The sequence below is a fragment of the Lissotriton helveticus genome, chromosome 8, assembly GCF_964261635.1.
Source record: "Lissotriton helveticus chromosome 8, aLisHel1.1, whole genome shotgun sequence".
NCBI classification, from domain to species: domain Eukaryota; kingdom Metazoa; phylum Chordata; class Amphibia; order Caudata; family Salamandridae; genus Lissotriton; species Lissotriton helveticus.
The window spans coordinates 262,735,124-262,754,093 of NC_136069.1; the positions used below are offsets into that span (position 1 = coordinate 262,735,124).

General features: G+C 44.1%; 1 protein-coding gene across 1 annotated transcript in view; it reads right to left on the reverse strand.

The window, feature by feature from the left end:
* Positions 1 to 18,970, reverse strand: part of PDGFD (platelet derived growth factor D) — a 968,283-nt gene that overhangs the window by 418,118 nt on the left and 531,195 nt on the right. The window contains exon 3 of the mRNA XM_078657021.1: positions 16,833 to 17,013. Coding sequence (XP_078513147.1) covers positions 16,833 to 17,013 — 181 coding nt within the window. The remainder of the gene's footprint in view (positions 1 to 16,832; positions 17,014 to 18,970) is intronic.

Below are 18,970 nucleotides of genomic sequence, written 5' to 3' on the forward strand. Positions count from 1 at the left end.
CTGCGCTGCTCTTCCCTGAAAATCACACTCTGTGCCCGCCCGACACCTCCCTTTCGCCCTATTCACTACCGCACCCTCTGACACTCCTCTTCCTCTGTGTCCGATTGTCCAGGCTAACACCTAGCCCTGCAGATGTAGTTTATGGCCCCAGCTGTAAAGAATCACCCCTCTTCAAAGGAGTTATAGTAGATCAAGGCCCACACCCGATGAGATCCGTCACACCACACGTGTTCCTACTATCTGAAAACCATCCTGTATTGTGATTGGGGAGGGGACCGAGCCTGAAGCGGAAGATTCCAGGAATGACTCTTTGTACATCAAAGTTTTTACAATTATGTGTCACATTAAAAATATATAGCACTCCAACAAAGTAGTAGGAATATAAAACTTTAATAACATATAAATATATACAACAAAACAAAAACAGTAAAAACATTTAAACAACGACGAGACCGTGGCAATTTCTTTTGAATTCCTGATGAGGACATGTTACTAGTTCTTTCAAATTATGAAAATTCAGAAGATGTTGCCTGGGGGTGGGTCGTCAGTAGCAGTCTGTTGTGCGAATAGTTCCAAGGCAGCAGAACGCGCTGAAATCTAGATGGCACGAAAGTGATGTCTAGTAAGTTGCCGCCCAGCAAATAACGGCGAGGGGCGCCGCGGGGGTGAGTGAGTCCAGTAGGCACCACAGCTATTCTTACCGGCATTGCAGAATTACTGCTGGGGACAATGCCTGTGCTGTAGCAGGGTCACAGCAGAAACAAAAAGGATTCTGTTGAAGATGTTGTTGGTTTTCAATTTGAATACAGTTCTGGTGTCAACTGCTATGCTAATGTAGTGGTTAATGTTTTGTTTTCTCTAGAAAATGTAAAAGAGGGGGAGGCAGTCCAAAGTTCCGTTAAAAGGGCAAAGGAAAGGATCGGTGGTTTGAACTATCAGTCAAAAAGGGGAGGGGGTGCAACAATTTTTCCTACCGGGTCACACTGTGCTTTCACCGGAACTGAGGTCTGCAGGATTCTAGTAATTCAAAGTGAGGCTGGCGCCAGCATGGGAGCGCCGACGTCCCGCGGATACAGTTTCGTCACTCCACGGGCGATCATGGCAGTCATTCCCCATCGGGGGTCGGAGACTCCCGCGGCTCCTCTAGAATCTTCAAGGTCGTGGAGGACTACGGTGGTGGAGTCAACCAGTGACCGGGCCATTTCTTTATGCTGGGCCCGCTCTTGCCAGGTCGACCGCCATTTTGAGAGTTCGGTAGCTACTGGCGATCGCGGGGTCAAATGAGCGGACGGGCTCCACCCTGCCGGGCGAGACGTTGCAGCATGGCCACAGTAGAAGAACCCTTTTCCGGGCGCCTGGAGCGCTGAGGGTGCAGCTGGGAAGCCTCCACCTGGGGAGGCGGGAGAGGCCTGTTCGCACCGTCTCTCCCTCCCAGTGCACCCCACGGCGTCTCGCTTGAGATTTGTTATGGCCGGACCAGGCGATGAGGACGAGGTGGGGGGGGTCGGAGGCATGTGCAAGACATCCCCCCCCAGTGTTGTCGCAGCCATTATTCAAGAAAGAAGAAGTGTCCCGTCCGTCTTCGGGCCGGGCTTCCGGTAGATGTCGGCCGGACGCCCCTGGCTCTGGCCCCATGAACGGGTTTCTTGGTTTATCGGCTGCAGCCGGATCCCGTCGGCCTCGGCCCCCCGACCGTTGGTGGCCGGACCGGAAGAGCATGTGGCGGGACTACCTGAAACTGTCAAGGGCCACCGCGGCCGGACTGGGAGAGAGAGGGGAGGGTCGAGGAGACATTCCCCCCCCCCTGCAACTGTTCAGCGTTGTAAAGGCAATCCCCTGGCCGGGTCCCGCTGGCCTCGGCCTCTCCTCCGGCTACACCCTACGTTAGGATCTCCTGGCCGAGGCGTGGCAGCAGGACCCGCCTTATATGGGCTGCTCCCGGCTGGGCGTAGCCGCAACCCTGCCCCACCTTGGAAGTTTCCAGAGTGGGGGCGGATGTTCTACTGACTTGCATTTTCCCTAGTCTATCGATTTTTTTGCCGTGGCAGGCGGTGGGACAGCGAGGGGTGATTTGGTTTCTCTTACTGTTTTTCTGGTCTCTCACCACTGGCATATTTTAACGTTTTCTTGTTTCTAGGACATTAATAGGTTTTATCATTACGTTATGTTATCGTTTCTTTGTTCGTTGTTTAATAAAAGTTCATGTTCATCAGTGGCCTACTGATTTTCGTTTTCCTATTCTTTTCTTTCCAGGTTGTTTCATGCTAAAGTTTCTGTTAACAGGATACAGTGATCACTTCGTTATTATTGCATATGTCCTTTTCACTAGGGGTGCTCTCTGGTCGGGCCAGATGACGTATCTCTAGTAAATGGTTCGGGTGAAACAGGTGCATCAATCAGTGGGGAGTAGATAGGCATGACAGATTACAACGGGGGAGAAAGGTCCGCATTACGTACCCTTTCACTATTTGCAAAGATTTTCCTACGTATATTTGCAAACAGGGATTACCTCCAAAAAGAACCAATTCCCAAACAGTCAATGTTTGGGGAAACAATCAATCAATGAGGAACGAAATAGGCACGACGTGTTAAAGGTTTGCGTTACCTACCCTTCACTATCTGCAAAGGGAGAGAGAATATTCCTATTCTTCCTCGTTTGCAGGCAGAGAAGATTCTTAAGAGAATCAACTTCGAACAATTCAATGCTCGATTCAAACAATCAACAAGGGGTACTGTGAACACAAATGAACGCCGCTTATGTACATACACATTGGTATTATCAACAGGTTGTTCGTAATGTTTCTATTTTAGGGAGGTCAAAAAGAGATCCCATTAGTGGCCTACTGATTTTGCTCGATTCCTTTTGTTTTTTTACACGATTTTTCGCTATCTGCAAAGACTAAACAGAGTATTGCGACTCTGTGCTTGTTTGTAAATAGAGAATGAACCAAAGAGAACAATCAATCAAATGGAGAGAGAAGCAGGCACGACGGATTACAACGGGGGCAACGGGGGCAAAGGCCTGCGTTAACTACCCTTCACTATCTGCAAAGAGAGAGTACTCCTAATAGAAATGAGGGGTGGGGGGCAGCATTCAAAGCAGATCAGTGTGCATAAACACGAAAATGTTTTTACTTACCACGTACTTGACATTCGACAGCTTATGATATTTGCTATTAAAAAACCATTGAAATTCACTGAAAAAACCATAGGTTATAGACCATATATAGTTAGGAATTAGCATTTAAAAAACCTTATTTTACTCACACAAAACCATTGAAATTCCATATATAGTTAGTTGCACTAACTATATATCGCGCACCCGCAATCCACTGCTGATCATGTCACATATTACATCATTCATGACATGGTCAGTGACATCACTGATGACATCACTGATGACATCTCAAATGACATCACTGATGACATCACTGATGACATCTCATTTGACATCATTCTTGTGCTAATACGATAAACCTCTTCAGACTCTAATATAACCTTAGATACACTCAGTGTATACAGACACTCACACACTGCCACTCATCCATGGAGTTACTCACACACCCAGTCAGTCATGCAAAGAAACAATCTCACCTCCATTTCTTCAACTATACAGTTAAACACACCTTACTTATTGAAACATATACTAACACATATTTACTCTCTTATACAATCCCTGATACAAGTTCACAATGATCGATACAACCACTCACTCATTCAGTGGCTCTCATGCACAGTTATTTATATATGCCAACTCTCACGTGTACTGTGTTTAACATATGTACTTACTATGACATGTAGCATTGAGATATCCATTCACTCATCAATACACTCATGCACACAGTCAACTGCCCATGTAGCTGTTTCCACATGCAGTCTTGAACTCATACACCTAGTGAATAAACTGCTCACACATCTATGCATAGAGTCACACACCTTCCAGCCACCCCCACACAAACTCAATCTCCCATAGAAATACTTGGGCAACCAATTAATAACACATATAGCCTCTCGTATAGCTAATGATCAACACATGCAGCAGTTTACATCACAACAGACATAATGATGCACAAATTAAGACAGTTTAGTCACTAACCCATGCATTCAGTGAGACACATTTAATCACTCACTCATACAGTCAGTCACGCACCTACTAAATCCTTCATCCAGACACTTATACATCCACTCATTCTTCAATATGTAAGACATATTTTAACTTTACAGAAACATACAGTCACTGGATGTTGTCATCAGTGATGTCATCAGTGATGTCATTTGAGATGTCATCAGTGATGTCATCAGTGATGTCACTGACCATGTCATGAATGATGTAATATGTGACATGATCAGCAGTGGATTGCGGGTGCGCGATATATAGTTAGTGCAACTAACTATATATGGAATTTCAATGGTTTTGTGTGAGTAAAATAAGGTTTTTTAAATGCTAATTCCTAACTATATATGGTCTATAACCTATGGTTTTTTCAGTGAATATATATATATAAATATATATATATATATATATATCAGTAGCGGTCGGCAGTAGGTGTTTCTGTAGGGTGGTGATGTGGGCAGGGGGAGGGGCAGGGTGGGGGGTAGTAATGTATGGATTACGGAGTTTTACAGGTAAGTAAACATTTAAATAAATAAAACAAATTTAGTTGCGCGCACAGCATCACCAAATGTGGGTTTTGCAGTGTGGAGATCGGTTTTGTTACTGGGAGATGGTTTTGCAGCAATGCTGCAATATAGGCCCCCAGTAACAAAAGCAGCAGTGCTTCACACTTGCAACCCCACCCGGGGGACTGGTCTGACAAAATTGGCCGGGCTACTTTAAGATCCCAGTCCGTCCGGCCCTGCTCTTTGCTCTCTCCTTCTCTCTCTCCCTCTCTCTCTCTCTCTCTCTCTCTCTCTTTCTCTCTCCCCCCCTCCTGAACTCTCATGCCTGCTGTAATTACCTGCAGAAGCTGGGGAAAGTGACAGAGAGGACAGCAGCAGGCCCTGCCCTTAAAACGTCCCCTAAAGACTCCAGCCCACCGGGGAAATGAATGGTGGATAAAACAGGCTACCAGGCCTGCATGCTGTTCCATGTCCACAAATTAAGTCTGTTTGCAAGGAGATGGGCAAGTAAGGCAATTGTCATTTCAATTGTAGTGCAATTTTAGAACTTTATTTCCATCTATTAGTGGTAGAAATTCTTGAGAGATGAATCTGCATAAAGTGCCCAGAATCGGGAAAAACACGTTTAAAAGATAGACCTTGTTTGATTGGCAAGGAAAACAAAACATCTAATGTTTTGACCAATTTGGCAATTGTTTCCTGAGTACATGTGCAGTCTAACTGTAATACACTGAACAGTCAATATAACTTCCTGTAGAAGTGGAAACATCTTCCACGTATGCACATGCCAGCAAGGAAAGAATGAAACGCAGCTGCCAGATGCTCCATTCGAGCTGCAACATGAATGTGAACGTATTAAAGTGAACCGTAATATAAAAACAATTGGCGAGCTATCTGGTGAAAGTAAAAAATACCATGGAATCAATACACGAGAGGGAAAACTCATTTTTCTGGGGTCCTTGGTGCACATCAACAAATAATTCCTTGAATAGCTCAGCGAAGTTAGGGATCAATATACCAAAAGAATCTAAGCAAACCTCTTTATTGATTGCTAAAGAGGGAGAGTATGACACAGGTGCTAGTTTGACATATTAAAGTGAAAGCGATAAAAAAATAAAGTTATCCATAAATATTTCCTGAAAAGTATGAATGCTTTAGATGTATTGTCTGAGCACACTCACAATTTATCTTCAAATATTCCTGCAGAATGTCTAGCCCTGTGGTTTTCTGACACGGTGGTACAGCCTTTCGTCTGTATAAGTGCTACGGTTTGACCATGAGTCATGGGTAAGGATATGGTTTTCCCACAATGCGAAGCAGGTGTTAAATTGAAATAATCTGAAAGGCTATGATGGGAAAGTTTGCAATTGACAAAATACAATATGGTCTGACACACACCTGAATACTAAAATGTATCTGATTTTAGCAGATGTTGCCAAAATACAAGGAGCATTACTGAAGACCAACATCTGAATACAACCAAAGCTTCCTTGAACACAACCACATAGCGTTCTGCTCCCAGCGTGACCTTGTTTAATTTATATATGCACCCCCCCCTTGCTGACGTGATTGAGCATAAGGGCATTAGATTTGTGTCATACGCCGATGACACATAGCTAATCATCACTTTGGCACAGGATGAAGGTATGTCTGTGGACAGTTTCAGATCATGTATGCTAGGGTTAACAGAATGGATGGACTGCAACTACTTTAAGCTAAATGCTGAAAAAAAGAGGCCCTAATCCTGGGGAAACAACCCTCGATCTGCTCCGCTGCATGGTGGCCTGATGCTTTGGGACCAACACCAAGTCCTAAACTGATAGTTAAGAACCTCAGCAGCTGGTTTGATAAAACTCTCTTTTTATAGCCAGCATTGCCAGGGTCTGCTTTGGCATTTTAAAGATGCTACGCAAGATCCTGGGTTTGCTCCCTGATGCGGCCAGATAGACAGTAGTCTATGCCCTCCTGATCTCCTGTCTGGACTACTGTATCGTTTCGGGGCCACTCAAGGCAGTTTATGAATGCTTTGAAGAGTACAAAATACTGCAGCTAGAACATTCACAGATACTCTTCGACAGGCTCAGCCCTTGTCAAACTCCATTGACTTCCAATTAGGAAAAGGGTATCTTTCAAAGATTTATGCTTTTGCCACAAGATCTTGAACCTGAAAGGACCCTGAGATCTCCATCCCCTGATTAAACCGTATCAACCTAGCAGATGTCTAAGGTCGACAGGAGCAGCACTCACTGTGATGCCTAGAGTGGAAAGAGTGTGAATGGGAGGTTACTCGTTCAGGTTCCTGGCTGCTAAACTGTGGGAACAGACTGCCAGCCCATCTGAGACAGGAACACTCATTATTGGTCTTTCGGAAGAAACTTAAGACCTGGCTTTTTAGACAATCCAAAATCGGCCTAGCTATGTGTTTATTGACAACTTTGGGGCAGGAATCCTACCGCAGGGACACTCAAAATGGAGTAAACAGGCACTTTACAAACTCGCTAATAACATAACAGCATAGGACATTGTTGTATACAAATCATTTCACACTAATGGCAGCTCATATCTTAGATTCAAAAGCATAGCACATAGAGAAAGAGCCATTTTAAGTAGCTTAGGCCAACATTACACAGCAGCTACTGTTTACATGAATGACATTCATATTTCTACACTCTCTCACCTTATTTGCTCTATCTTCTGTGGGCGATTCACTGAGTAGTGCTACAACCAAGCACCACGTTAAAACAAATAGATCCATATATATCAGTAACTTCTTCTTAGGATTTATTATGGCTCTAATTGAGATACAATACACCCTTACTGTACCTTTCATTTTCCACTGTAACCTGGTTCAAACATAAATGCAGCAGTATTATGCTGCTCCAAATGCAATTGGATATATTGTGTACACGCTGTATTTGGTATTGCTCCTGGATGTGGAACAGGAGAGGTGAAATAAGGACGGCCTTGAACTGTGCATAATAATGCATTCACTTCATCAAATAAATTCCTCAATTTGTGCAAGCAAGACTGTTTATTTTGTGTGTAAGCTGTTCTTTCACATTACATTTAACCACTGGTACCTCCAAAACATCCAATAAACTATCAATATGAACTTTCAAGGCCCAGCAAAGAGATTGTATTTTTTAGAGCCCTATTGCAAAAAAAAATCCCTATCAATCAATCAATCAATCAATCAATCAGGGGATAATAAAGTGTGGCTACTCACTTGTGAGGGTCTCAAGGCACTGGGAGGGAGCTGCTGATCCCTCTGGGGGTAGGATCATTAGAAAAGACAAGTCTTGATGCCCTTCTTGAATTGGGTCAGCAACACGGATTGCCTGAGGTGAAGAGGCAGGATATTCCAGATCTTGGTGGCGAGGTAGGAGAAGGATCTTCCTCCGGTTCTGGTTTTGTGGATCCTCGGGACGGACGCAAGGGCGAGCTTGGTGGAAGGGAGTTGTCTGGAGGGCATGTGGAATGCGAGGCAATGGTTCAGGTATGCTGGTCCTTCGTTATGGAGAGCTTTGCAGGCATGTGTGAACAGTTTGTGTTGGAGAGCTTTGTAGGCATGTGTGAGGAGATTGTAGGTGATTCTGTTGTTGACTGGGAGCCAGTGGAGTTGCTGGGTGATCTGGCTGTGGCAGGGGATGTCGGGAACCAGTCTGGCTGTGGCGTTTTGGACATTCTGTAATTTCTTGAGCTGTTTCTGGGTGACGCCATCATAGAGTGCATTGCTGTAGTCTAGTCTGCTGGGGATGAGTGCGTGAGTGACTGTCATTCTGGATTCTATGGGGATCCATCTGAAAGTCTTTCGAAGCAGGCGGAGCATGTGGAAGCAGGCTGAGGAGACTGCACTAATTTGGTGGTTCATTGTGAGCAATGGGTCCAGTATGATGCTGAGGTTCCGTGCATGGTCTGTCGGGGTGGGAGGGGATCCCAGGGTGGCTGGTCAACAATAGTTGTCCCAGGCTGAAGGCGTGGTTCTCAGGATGAGTACTTCGGTCTTGTCAGAGTTGAGCTTGAGACAGCTGTCATTCATCCAGGTAGCGACCGCCTTCAATCCACTGTGGAAGTTGGTTCGAGAAGTTGCAGGCTCATTGGTGAAGGAGAGGATCAGCTGGATGTCATCAGCGTAGGCGACTTTAAGAGACTGGCTCAGTATATGATGTACACGTATGTAAGTGGACACCTTGCACTGATCCAAACAACCCTTATGATGATTTTAGTGGTCTTAGACAACTTTAGAAAGCTCTCTAAGTGGTAGCTGTGGAAAGCAACCTTTAGGCTTAGTCCAGAAGGAGTGTAAAGCAGCTTGTTTTACCAGAGCATAAACTTAATAAGTGAAAAAGAAAAACACAGTGTATTTATAAAAATATGTATTTATTATAAGACACTCACTAACACATACAGATATCACCTAACCGGAGATACACACAATACCTTGCAATAGAAACAGGTAAGTAGCACAGAATACACAGTGGTTCCCAGGGGAGACCAAACCATATACTAAAATAGTGGCATGCGAACCACGGCTTGAGTCAAGACAATACTCACAGGACGTAGAAGTGCTGGGGACCCAAGGAACCACCCACGGTGAGTTTCTGCCATGGAGTGCAGTGTTGGAACACAACTGCGTTGTCCGTACAAATCAATGTTTAAGACGTGGTTGCAATTTTAAAGAAAGAAGACCCTTCCCAGTAGACGTTGTAGAAACCCTTTGAAAGACAAGAGGTTGGAGAGCAACCCTGCCCGTGGACTTCAAAGACATGCCTCTGAAGTGCATAGAGGCCCTCCCGTCCTACCCTGGCTCTAGAATGCAGATCTTTGTGTGGGGACAGGATACAGCCTACTCAGGTGTAAGGGAGGCTGGGTCTAGTTCATCCCTCCCATTCTGCAAGGATGGTCCATCAAGTAACACCTAAACTCCCATTGTCTGTGGCTATCTAGGGGGAATACATAAAGCATAACTGTCACCCACCACAGACATGAGATCAGAGACAGGCAGCAGGCACCAGACAGAAAACTTCCAAAAGAGACATTTTCAGAATTGGAACTTAAAATCTGATGTTGTCCTATGGGAGAGATAGGCCTTGCAGTAGTAGAAAAAAACTAATTTGAGAATATTTCGCTACCAGGAAATGTACAACTTAAAAGTACATGTCCTGCTTTTAAAAATAAATTGCATCCTGTTCTCTTTGTTGTCCAGGGCCTACCTTAGGGGTGGCTTATATGTATAAAAAAGAGAAGGTTTGGGCCTGGCAAGAAGTGTATCTTGTCAGGTCAAAATGACAGTGCAAACTGCCCATACAGGCTCTGTAATGAGTGGCGAGAGCCATGGTGTGAGGGCTACTTAAGTGGGTGGCAGAATAAGTGCTGCAGGCCCACCAGTTGCATTTAATATACAGGTCCAGGACAGACGTAGTGCACTTTACTAGGGACTTATAAGTAAATTAAATATGCCAATTGGGGATGAGCCAATATTACCATGTGCAGGTTAGCTGTTAAGTGCTCAGAGTCCTAACGCTAGAATAAACAAATTCAGAAAAAGTGGAGAAGGAAGGCAAAAAGTGCTGGGGCAGACCAACATATGTCTGTCAGGTCTAACATTCTAATTCTTTTAGCAAGTCTTTTGTATGGTGTGCATTGTTTCTATTTGTGATATATTTTATAGAGTTTTTAAGCTTCACCTGTTTGAGTTTGGCTTTTCTCCAAACTATGGCACTGCCTCCGATTAACGATCCTTGCTTACATGGCCTGTGTAGTCAATGTTGCGATTTTCTTCTAAGAGTTAAAATGTTGAGCCATTCATACATCACATCATTGTTGGTGGTATTATCCTGACAATTTTCAGCGTAATGCTTACTGAAAAGTGGTGCCCTGCAGTATCTCATATAATGAGGCTTTAGCTAGTGTTGAGCCTGATAATAAGAAAAAGTCCGTTCTGGAAATGAAACAATGCACATAGGAAAAAAATGCACGTTCTTTGTCAGTAACAGACGGCAAATATCTATAAGAACAAGGTCTTGTATAACATTTTCAAGATTTATCCACGACAGAAATTACCTCTATGAAGAGGAATTGTTCTTTATAAGATTGAAACTGTAGTTGCTTTCCAGTCCCCATCCACTATCACTTGGAATTGACTACATTCAATTAAGAGATGGTTCACAGTAGCATAAAAGGAGGCTGTGCCTTTATTGGGTGCATCTGTGGAACCAATGATCATCACTTCTCCCAGGGTCGTTATCTAGGTGAATATGTATTAACAGTGTGGATCCTGCCACATTTTAGCACTTCTAATTTCAAGGTTTCCTTGAACAGTATGGCTACACCTAATTGCTTTTGGTGAGTTAGATATGTTTTGTTGTGCCTCTGTATCTTAAATTGGTATATTTGCTTCCCAGCACTAGTCCCACCAGGTCTCTTTTCAACTTTTTTATGTTCCAATGATGTTAAATACATTTTCTGACGTAAGGCAATACTTCTTACTACCCCATCCTCTTACATCATCTTGTCAGAAGAGTTAATGGAATCTATTACCCACGTTTTCATATGTAATTTGTTGCCCTCCATTCCACACTGCATTGGGGCTCTATCTCCACGCAAGCCCTGTATTGGCTCTCTCACTCCTCAGTTCAGTCACTTTTTTCAGTCACCTCCAGACCAGATAAAAAACACTTCTCCTAGTCCGCCTCTGCCTCGGATGCCTCTTTTAATTGTTTTCTCCCCAGAGGGAACCTTTGACTGCCACAGATCCACTCTGATTCAGGTGCACTCTAGAGTACTAAGAGGAAGCAGCCAACTTCAGCTTGGACCGAGACCTGCCCCCCTGTATGTGCTTTTTTAAAAACTAGATCTATACTTAACCCCAGTGCATGCAATTCTAGTAGATTTAGTGAGGTGTGACATAAGTCTAACTTGTTTGTATTTACGTTGTAATAACATTGTTAGTGCATAAAGGCACCTTGAAATTGAAACCTTGAGTGTAATGTCTATTCCCCTCCATGTGGGATGACTTTTATTGAGGTGGAGGTTGGATTCCATCTGGCTTAACGATAACCTTTGTAATGGGATAAAGGTATATTTTCATCTTTTCTATAGAACAGTTTGGTATACCTTTCATCACACTTAAGGCGTGATTATGAGTCTGGCTGTGCACCCACTTCCGCACCGGTGGTCCAAATGCCCCATTAGGATTTGGGAGGTTGGACCGCCCTGAAACCACCACTGCCACCAGGGAGGTTCCCTGGAGGTAGTATGGCAATCAGGAGGCCGCAATATGCTTGGCGGGACCACCACAGTCCAGCTAAGCATATTACGAGTTTCCTCTCCCCCAGGGTTTACATGGAGGTTCCTTCTCCATGTAAACCATGGAAGAGAGGAAGCAAAGGGAGCACTTCAGGGCCCCCTGTGTCTCCTATGCTTGTGCATGCACATAGGGGGGCATAACATTTGCTCCCCTGTTTGCATGCACAAATGTTCCTGCATAACATAGACTTTTCAGCCCAGGCTGTGCAGGAACCTTGTGAGGCGTTCCAATTGCGTCGCCTATTTCAAAGTCACTGCAGTCTTTGAAACGGTCACAGCCGTGGGAACGCCAGGCCGTCCGCCCACCAGACTACAAATAACTTGTATCTGGCTGGCGGTAGGCAACGAGTTTCGGTGTTGCAGGGGCTCAGCTGTGCAGTACCACCAGCACTGCCAAAACTCATAATCGGGTCCCTAGAGTTTGGGGAGTGGCAGCTACTTGTCAGGAAGCTGAGTTAAAAAAACATCTGCATCTCTAGTGAACTTCTACCTACCTTTTGTTGAGAGCTCCTTCTTCAGGTGGAGATTTCTGTACATTCAGAGGAACCGCTGTCTCAGTAGCACCAATGAAGCCATTGTAAGTTTGCTTAACATAATTTTATTTTTATGGAACAAACCCCCAAAATGGAAGTTTGTTTTAGTAAAACAAAAAAAATAATGACCCCAACATTTTTGGAGTTTACTTCCACCACATTTATGGGAAAAGCACAATGAGGTTGATTCACAAGGTAGTTTATGAATACGTGGAGTAATACCCAAGAAGTACTGCTTCAAATAAGATTAAATGTCTTTTTTGAATTGGCCCCATAATTCTAAAATAGGAATTCAGGGAATATTATTAAACAGTTAGTAAAAAAAACATCTGTGCAATTGCACTTTTAGTAACAGGGAGTTGGGCATGTTGTTATCCAGTCACAAAGATATTTTATAATACGTGAAGGTCAATCTCCTTGGCCCACAAAAGTGATTTTCCCAATCCAAAATCTTTCCACTGAAAGTTCCAACAATTCTGATCTAACCCGTTGAAGCCCCTGTTTACGAAATCAGACAATTTTAGAGAGTAAAGAAGCCCAAAACATCACCTAAGTTAGGAAATTAAATGTATTCATCAGAGAAAATTCCAAAGTACTAATTTATTTCATGAATGAGATTCCCCTATGAAGACATTGGCAATGGTTATACTTTAAAGCTTCAATGTAGTATGTCACATATTCGTATAAACATCAAAATTGTGCTTTTACAAATGAAGTTACTTAAAAAGTTTGCTTTTAATGGCGCCAGAACTAACCCTTTTTCTGTAACGCTGTTTTATTTAAAAAAAATATTGTTTTTGATAAATCTGGAGACTAAGGGGTCTGTTACGATGGCTGGCAGACAAAATCTGCACTCCATCGTTTCGGCAAATGGGACCGTCCGCTATGTGTGCGGCGGTCCAGCAAATCCAATTAGGATGCACCGGCATCCTGCATTTTTAACAATGCGGCGGGCGATGCTTTCAGCAGCACCCGCCGCAATGTTAGAAAAGGCATTTGTGCATTTGCATGCAAAACATGGCAGGCACCGCGCGGTGCCTGCCACGTTGTGCATGCAAATGAAGGGGGGTACCATAGGTACCCCGCATGTGCACCACCCAACCCCCAACACCCTAGGGGCCTACAATGCGCCCCCACATGCAGACTCTGCATGCCTTTCCATGGCAGCAACGCCGCCATGGAAAGGCCTGCATCTTGATATGGATGACAGTGTCTTGCAGACACCGCCACCATATTATTCCCTTTATCCGCCCGGTCTCCTGTTTGACCGGCGGAATACTAACGGACGGTCTTTCCGTCCGCCGGGGTCCCCCCATGCTAATATAGCAGGGGGGAAATGGGAGGCGGGTGGTGAATAATGGCAGGCGTATCTCTACCTCCATTTGGGCGGTGGCGATCTGCTCGCCATTATAATAGACCCCTAATTGTTCAAAGGTAGCTGTAAAGTTTTTGGGGAATGCACCTGAGAAATTAATTTATTATTCTAAAAATCATGAATTGTCCATGTTAATCTTTAAAATTCACCACTTAAATATTTCCCAACATTTCAATGTTGAAAACAACTTTTGGCATGTTCAGAATTAAAGCTGATGCCTGCACTCCCTCCCCAGTGCATCTGATGGCCATTGCCCATCACTGGGGAGGGTTTGAGAGAACCTTTTTGTGCTCGTACCAGAGGGATTCATTTTTTTATTGTAAACTTGGGCTTCTCTTGAAGTGCTTCCCGAACAGCCTGGAGTTCTTTTTTTTAATGGGAAATGACAATCAGCACAATACTTTCACTGCATCAGTGCCTGGTTACAAACCAGGGCAACGATAGTCCTAGTAGAGGCCTCGCATTGACCTTGGTTGGATCAGCTCCTGTTGCTGGCACTAGGCCAGCTACACAGATGGGGCCGCTCTTTTATCGATAAAAGTCGGATATCACTCCGTTGTAGGAATTTAGTAGATTCTTGCTGTTTCCAGCAGTTTCCAGCACAGAAATGTAGGAAAAATGCCTGAATTTAGGCAAAGTTTGAGTTTTGCAGGGCATTGCGGGTAAGAAAACCGCGTGGGACCTACGCAAGGCACACCAACGCTGGAATCCCCTGGGTGTCTAGTTTTAAATTTCTGTAGTTGGTAGATTTCCATGAATGGCCTCAAATACCGCACCTATCCCTATTGCTGATCTGTCCACGTAGCGCTTAAGGACGTTTGTGTCATGGTCGCTTAGCCCACCCACACAAGTGAGGTACTGTTGTTAAACTGAGACATGTGGTGGTATGACATTTGTGGATCCCCATAGGCTCCAGAACATTCTCGCACAGATATGTGAGCAAAATGTGTGTTTTTAGTCAATGTTTGAAGTTTCCAAGAGCTTCTGGATAAGAAAACTTCATGAGAACCACGCAAGTCTCCCTACCCTGGATTTATCCAGATGGATAGTTTAAAAAAATATGCAGGTTTGCTGGGATTCCCTAGGTGCCGACTTAGGGGCACATTACGATCGCGGTTTTCCCGCATCCTCTGGGCAAAAGACCCACTGCCAAATTAGGATGGCGGTGGGTCTCAAAATCGGTCCGCAGCTTTTCCGCCGCGGTCGCCTTCCGACCGCGGCGGAAAAGCTCTAACATGGCTGGCGGTGTCTATCAGACACCACCAGCCATATTAGGATGGCGGAAAACAGATGCCTTTCCGCGGCAGATTCTCCGCCGTGGAAAGGCATACGGTGATTTCTTTGGGGGCCCGTTGCGGTCCCCCAGGGTGATTGGGGGGTGCACATGGGGGGTACCTATGGTACCCCCCTGCATTTGCGTGCACGAAGTGGCAGGCACCGCGCGGTGCCTGCCGCTTTGTGCCTGCAAATGCTAAGCATGCATATTTAACCTTGCGGCGGGTGCTGCTTCAAGCAGCACCCGCCGCAATATTAAATATTGAGGATGTGACCGCCAGGCTGGCGGTCACATCCTAATTGCACTGGAGGGACCTCCGCTGCCCCTGCGGACGGTCCCTCCTCCTCTAGGGTGGCGGACGGACGCAAGTCCGTCCGCCATCCTAATGAGCCCCTTAGCTGGGTCCTAAAATCCAACATTACCCATATTGCAAAAAAAAGTCAGTTTTCAGGGGGGAAAATGTGATGTGTCCATGTTGTGTTTTGTGCCGTGGGCCGTGGGCACTAAGCCTACCCACACAAGTGAGGTACCATTTTTATCAGAAGACATGTGGGAATACAGAATAGTATAACATTTGCTATTACCAATAGGATTTCTCTGCATGTGTGCTTTCCAAATGTAAGCCAGTGAATAAGAAAGATATAGTTTGAAAAATGCCCTCTAAATCACATGCTAGTATGGGAACCCACACATTTACAGATATGGAAATAAACACTACTTCTACACTCACTATGCAGTGTATATTTCAGAAATACATATGTTCCTTTATCTTCTTTTCCACTCTTTATATTTGACCATATGAAATGCTCTATACTCGGTACAAAATTAAATACAATTTTAAGGTGCAGCTCAGTTGTTGGCTCTGTGTACCTCTAGTACAAATCCTACAGATCCCTGCAACCAGAATAGTTCATTGGACATAATGGTAAATTGCTTTTGTAGATTGGCCATCGTGGCAGGAAGATACAGATGAAAATGTTTCCACAAATGACAATTTTTCCTAATCATGTTTAATATTTCTTTACTTCAACAGTTACTTTATATAGTAAAATCTTGTGGGATCTACACACATGACCCATTGCTAAATTCCGACTTTTGTTTATTTTTCAGAAATGTAAAGCTTTCCAGGATCATACATGGCTTTCACTCCTGTTTTATCTACAAACTGGAAGTAGGTCAAAAGCATACAAATTAGGAAAAAATGGGTAACTTCTTAAAATAATGTTAAAACTGTGGTTAAAAAAAAGTTGTGTTTTGATTCAGGTCTGTGTGTTCCTAGAATCTGGGAAGATGGGTATTCTAGCACAGCAAACCATTCAAATGGTGCTATTTTTGCGGAAAAAGCACACACTTTTTTGCAGGGCACCTTTTTCCCATTTTCTCCTCATAAAACAAAATGCAGCTATATTTTGCCTAATTTCTCAGTCCTCTCATGAGGAATCCACAAATTAGTGTACCTTTAGAATCTCCAGGATGTTGCAAAAAAGGATGCTAGATTGGCAGGATATCTTATGGGCAAAAAAAGTTATGAAGGCCTAATCACAAACTACCCCAAATAGCCCAAAAAAGAGCTCAGCACTGGGGTGAAAAAGCCTCAGCAGTTAAGGGGTTTACATGTAATGATTTAATTTAATTCAGATATTATATTATTCAATTCCACAATTTCTCAGGGTAATAAAAATATTTTTATATCCATGAAATATTTTAGTAGCTGACTTACCACAAGAGAGTAATAAATCTTGAATCCAGGTTTAGCCACGAAATAGTCATCAGACTTAAATGTCACTTTTATATAATTAGTTTTAGATGTTATTCTTGGAGGAACTTCCTTGTGGCCACACCATCGTCCTCGGATCACAGTACTGGTCTCTGATACATCTTCCACTTCAACAAAGTCATACCTGGAGAAATAGATATTTTATTAATTTGCAAATCATATACTTTGAGGACTAAGGTTAGAAAAAGTGCATTTAGGTTAGTATAAGTGCACTTAGAATCAGGCTGGAGAACAGCATATGTTTAAGAAGTGGGTCCTTCACCCAAAAAACACAAACATCTATCTCTTAAATTGAAGGTCCACACAGGAAGGGGTTTAAATATGGTCAAATCTAGTGTCATGTAAAAGCAAATAATTGTTATTGTTACTTAAGTACTAGCATGATTTTAATGTGGAAAGACAATGTATTGTACATTATTCCACTACTATCTACTGAACAGCAAATCATATGTTGCAAAACTGATTTGAATTTAAACATTCACTCTAACTTCCAAAATGTATTTTGGGATTCAAATTTTCATAAGATTTTGTTAACAAACCTTCATACATGATAACATCCATCATTAACTATTCCTTTGTAAATCACTGAGCAGTAGGTAGGAATTCAGATGTTCAGCAGATTTTTATAGATGAGCATCAGGAGCTCAATATCTAGAACCTCGTCTCTAGCACAAAATGATTTGCTACATTTCTGTACTGATTCAAAGGTAGTCCATCCAACAGTGTAGTCAAATGCCATGTAATGCAATATCATATCACACATACATTGTGTTACAGTAGACATTGCTATTTTATATATGGCAAGTGTCCTGATGAAATAATTAAGCTATAATTTCCAATTTAGTAGGTGCTTCCATGAAGACATTGAATGAAGAGATCGTCAATGGAACTCATGGCAGGGCTGTGCATCGGTATTGCTTTTTCACTTGTCAGCAATTACTTGAAAGTGCCATCTATCTATAAACATCAAACAACAAAGTGATGGATGGATTGCTTGAATTAATCTTAGCCACTGGTGACAGCTCAAGCCGCATCCCAATCCACAGTTTTTTGCCCGCCATGCTACTCAGTTTGGAGCACATCAGCCCTGAACCTGCTCCAATTTGAACAGTCCAGCCCAAACTGCCTTGAGAGGTCCTTCTTGAACCAGAACACAAGCAACCAGGACCAGTTTTGCCATTTCTTATGGGCTCATCAGCCAGATATAGGGGCCTATTACGATGGGGGATTTGTGCACAGGACTAACTGCCCATGTCGCGGTGGTCCCACCATTCAGATTAGAATGCACCCGCCACACTGGCGGGCGCATCCCGCATTTGTAACATTGTGGTGGGTGGTACCGTAAGCCGCACCCGCCGCAATGTTAAAAATGCCTGTTGTGCATTTGCATGCACAACGTGACAGGCACAGCGCGGTGCCTGCCGCCTTATGCATGCGATGCAGGGGGAGTACTATAGGTACCCCTCATGTGCACCTCTCACCCCCCAACACCCGGCGTGCTTGCTACGGGCCCCCAACAGAAAAGACCGCAAGCCTTTCCATGGCGCCGTTGCCGCCATGGAAAGGCTGCTCACCGCCCGCATCATGATATGGATGGCGGTGTCTTGCAGGCACCGCCACCATATTATGCAGGTTTTCCGCCCAGTCGACGAGTCGACCAGCGGAAAAGCAGCAGACGGTCTTTCCATCTGCCGCAGACTCCCCAGCCATCCTAATGTGGTGGGGCTAATTCATGGCAGAATAGTGGGTGGATTGCCCCCGCCGGGCCGGCGGTGGCTACCCCCGGCCCCGGCAGGGGCGATCCGCCCGCCATCCTAATGGGTCCCATAGCGTGCTTCCAGGGGCACAGTGAGCAAGGGAGCTATGCCTGGGTATACTCGTCACACTAATTGCATCAAAAAACAAAGTGATGGATAGAATGCTTGAATTAATGTTAACCACTGGCGATCGCTCCAGACACAGCCCAATCCATAATTTTTTACCCACAGTTTGGACTATATGCAAATGAGCTGTGACCATGCTCCAAAGGGAAAATTCCAGCCAAAACCGCTAGGCCAGTTCCTCCCTGAATCGGAATACAG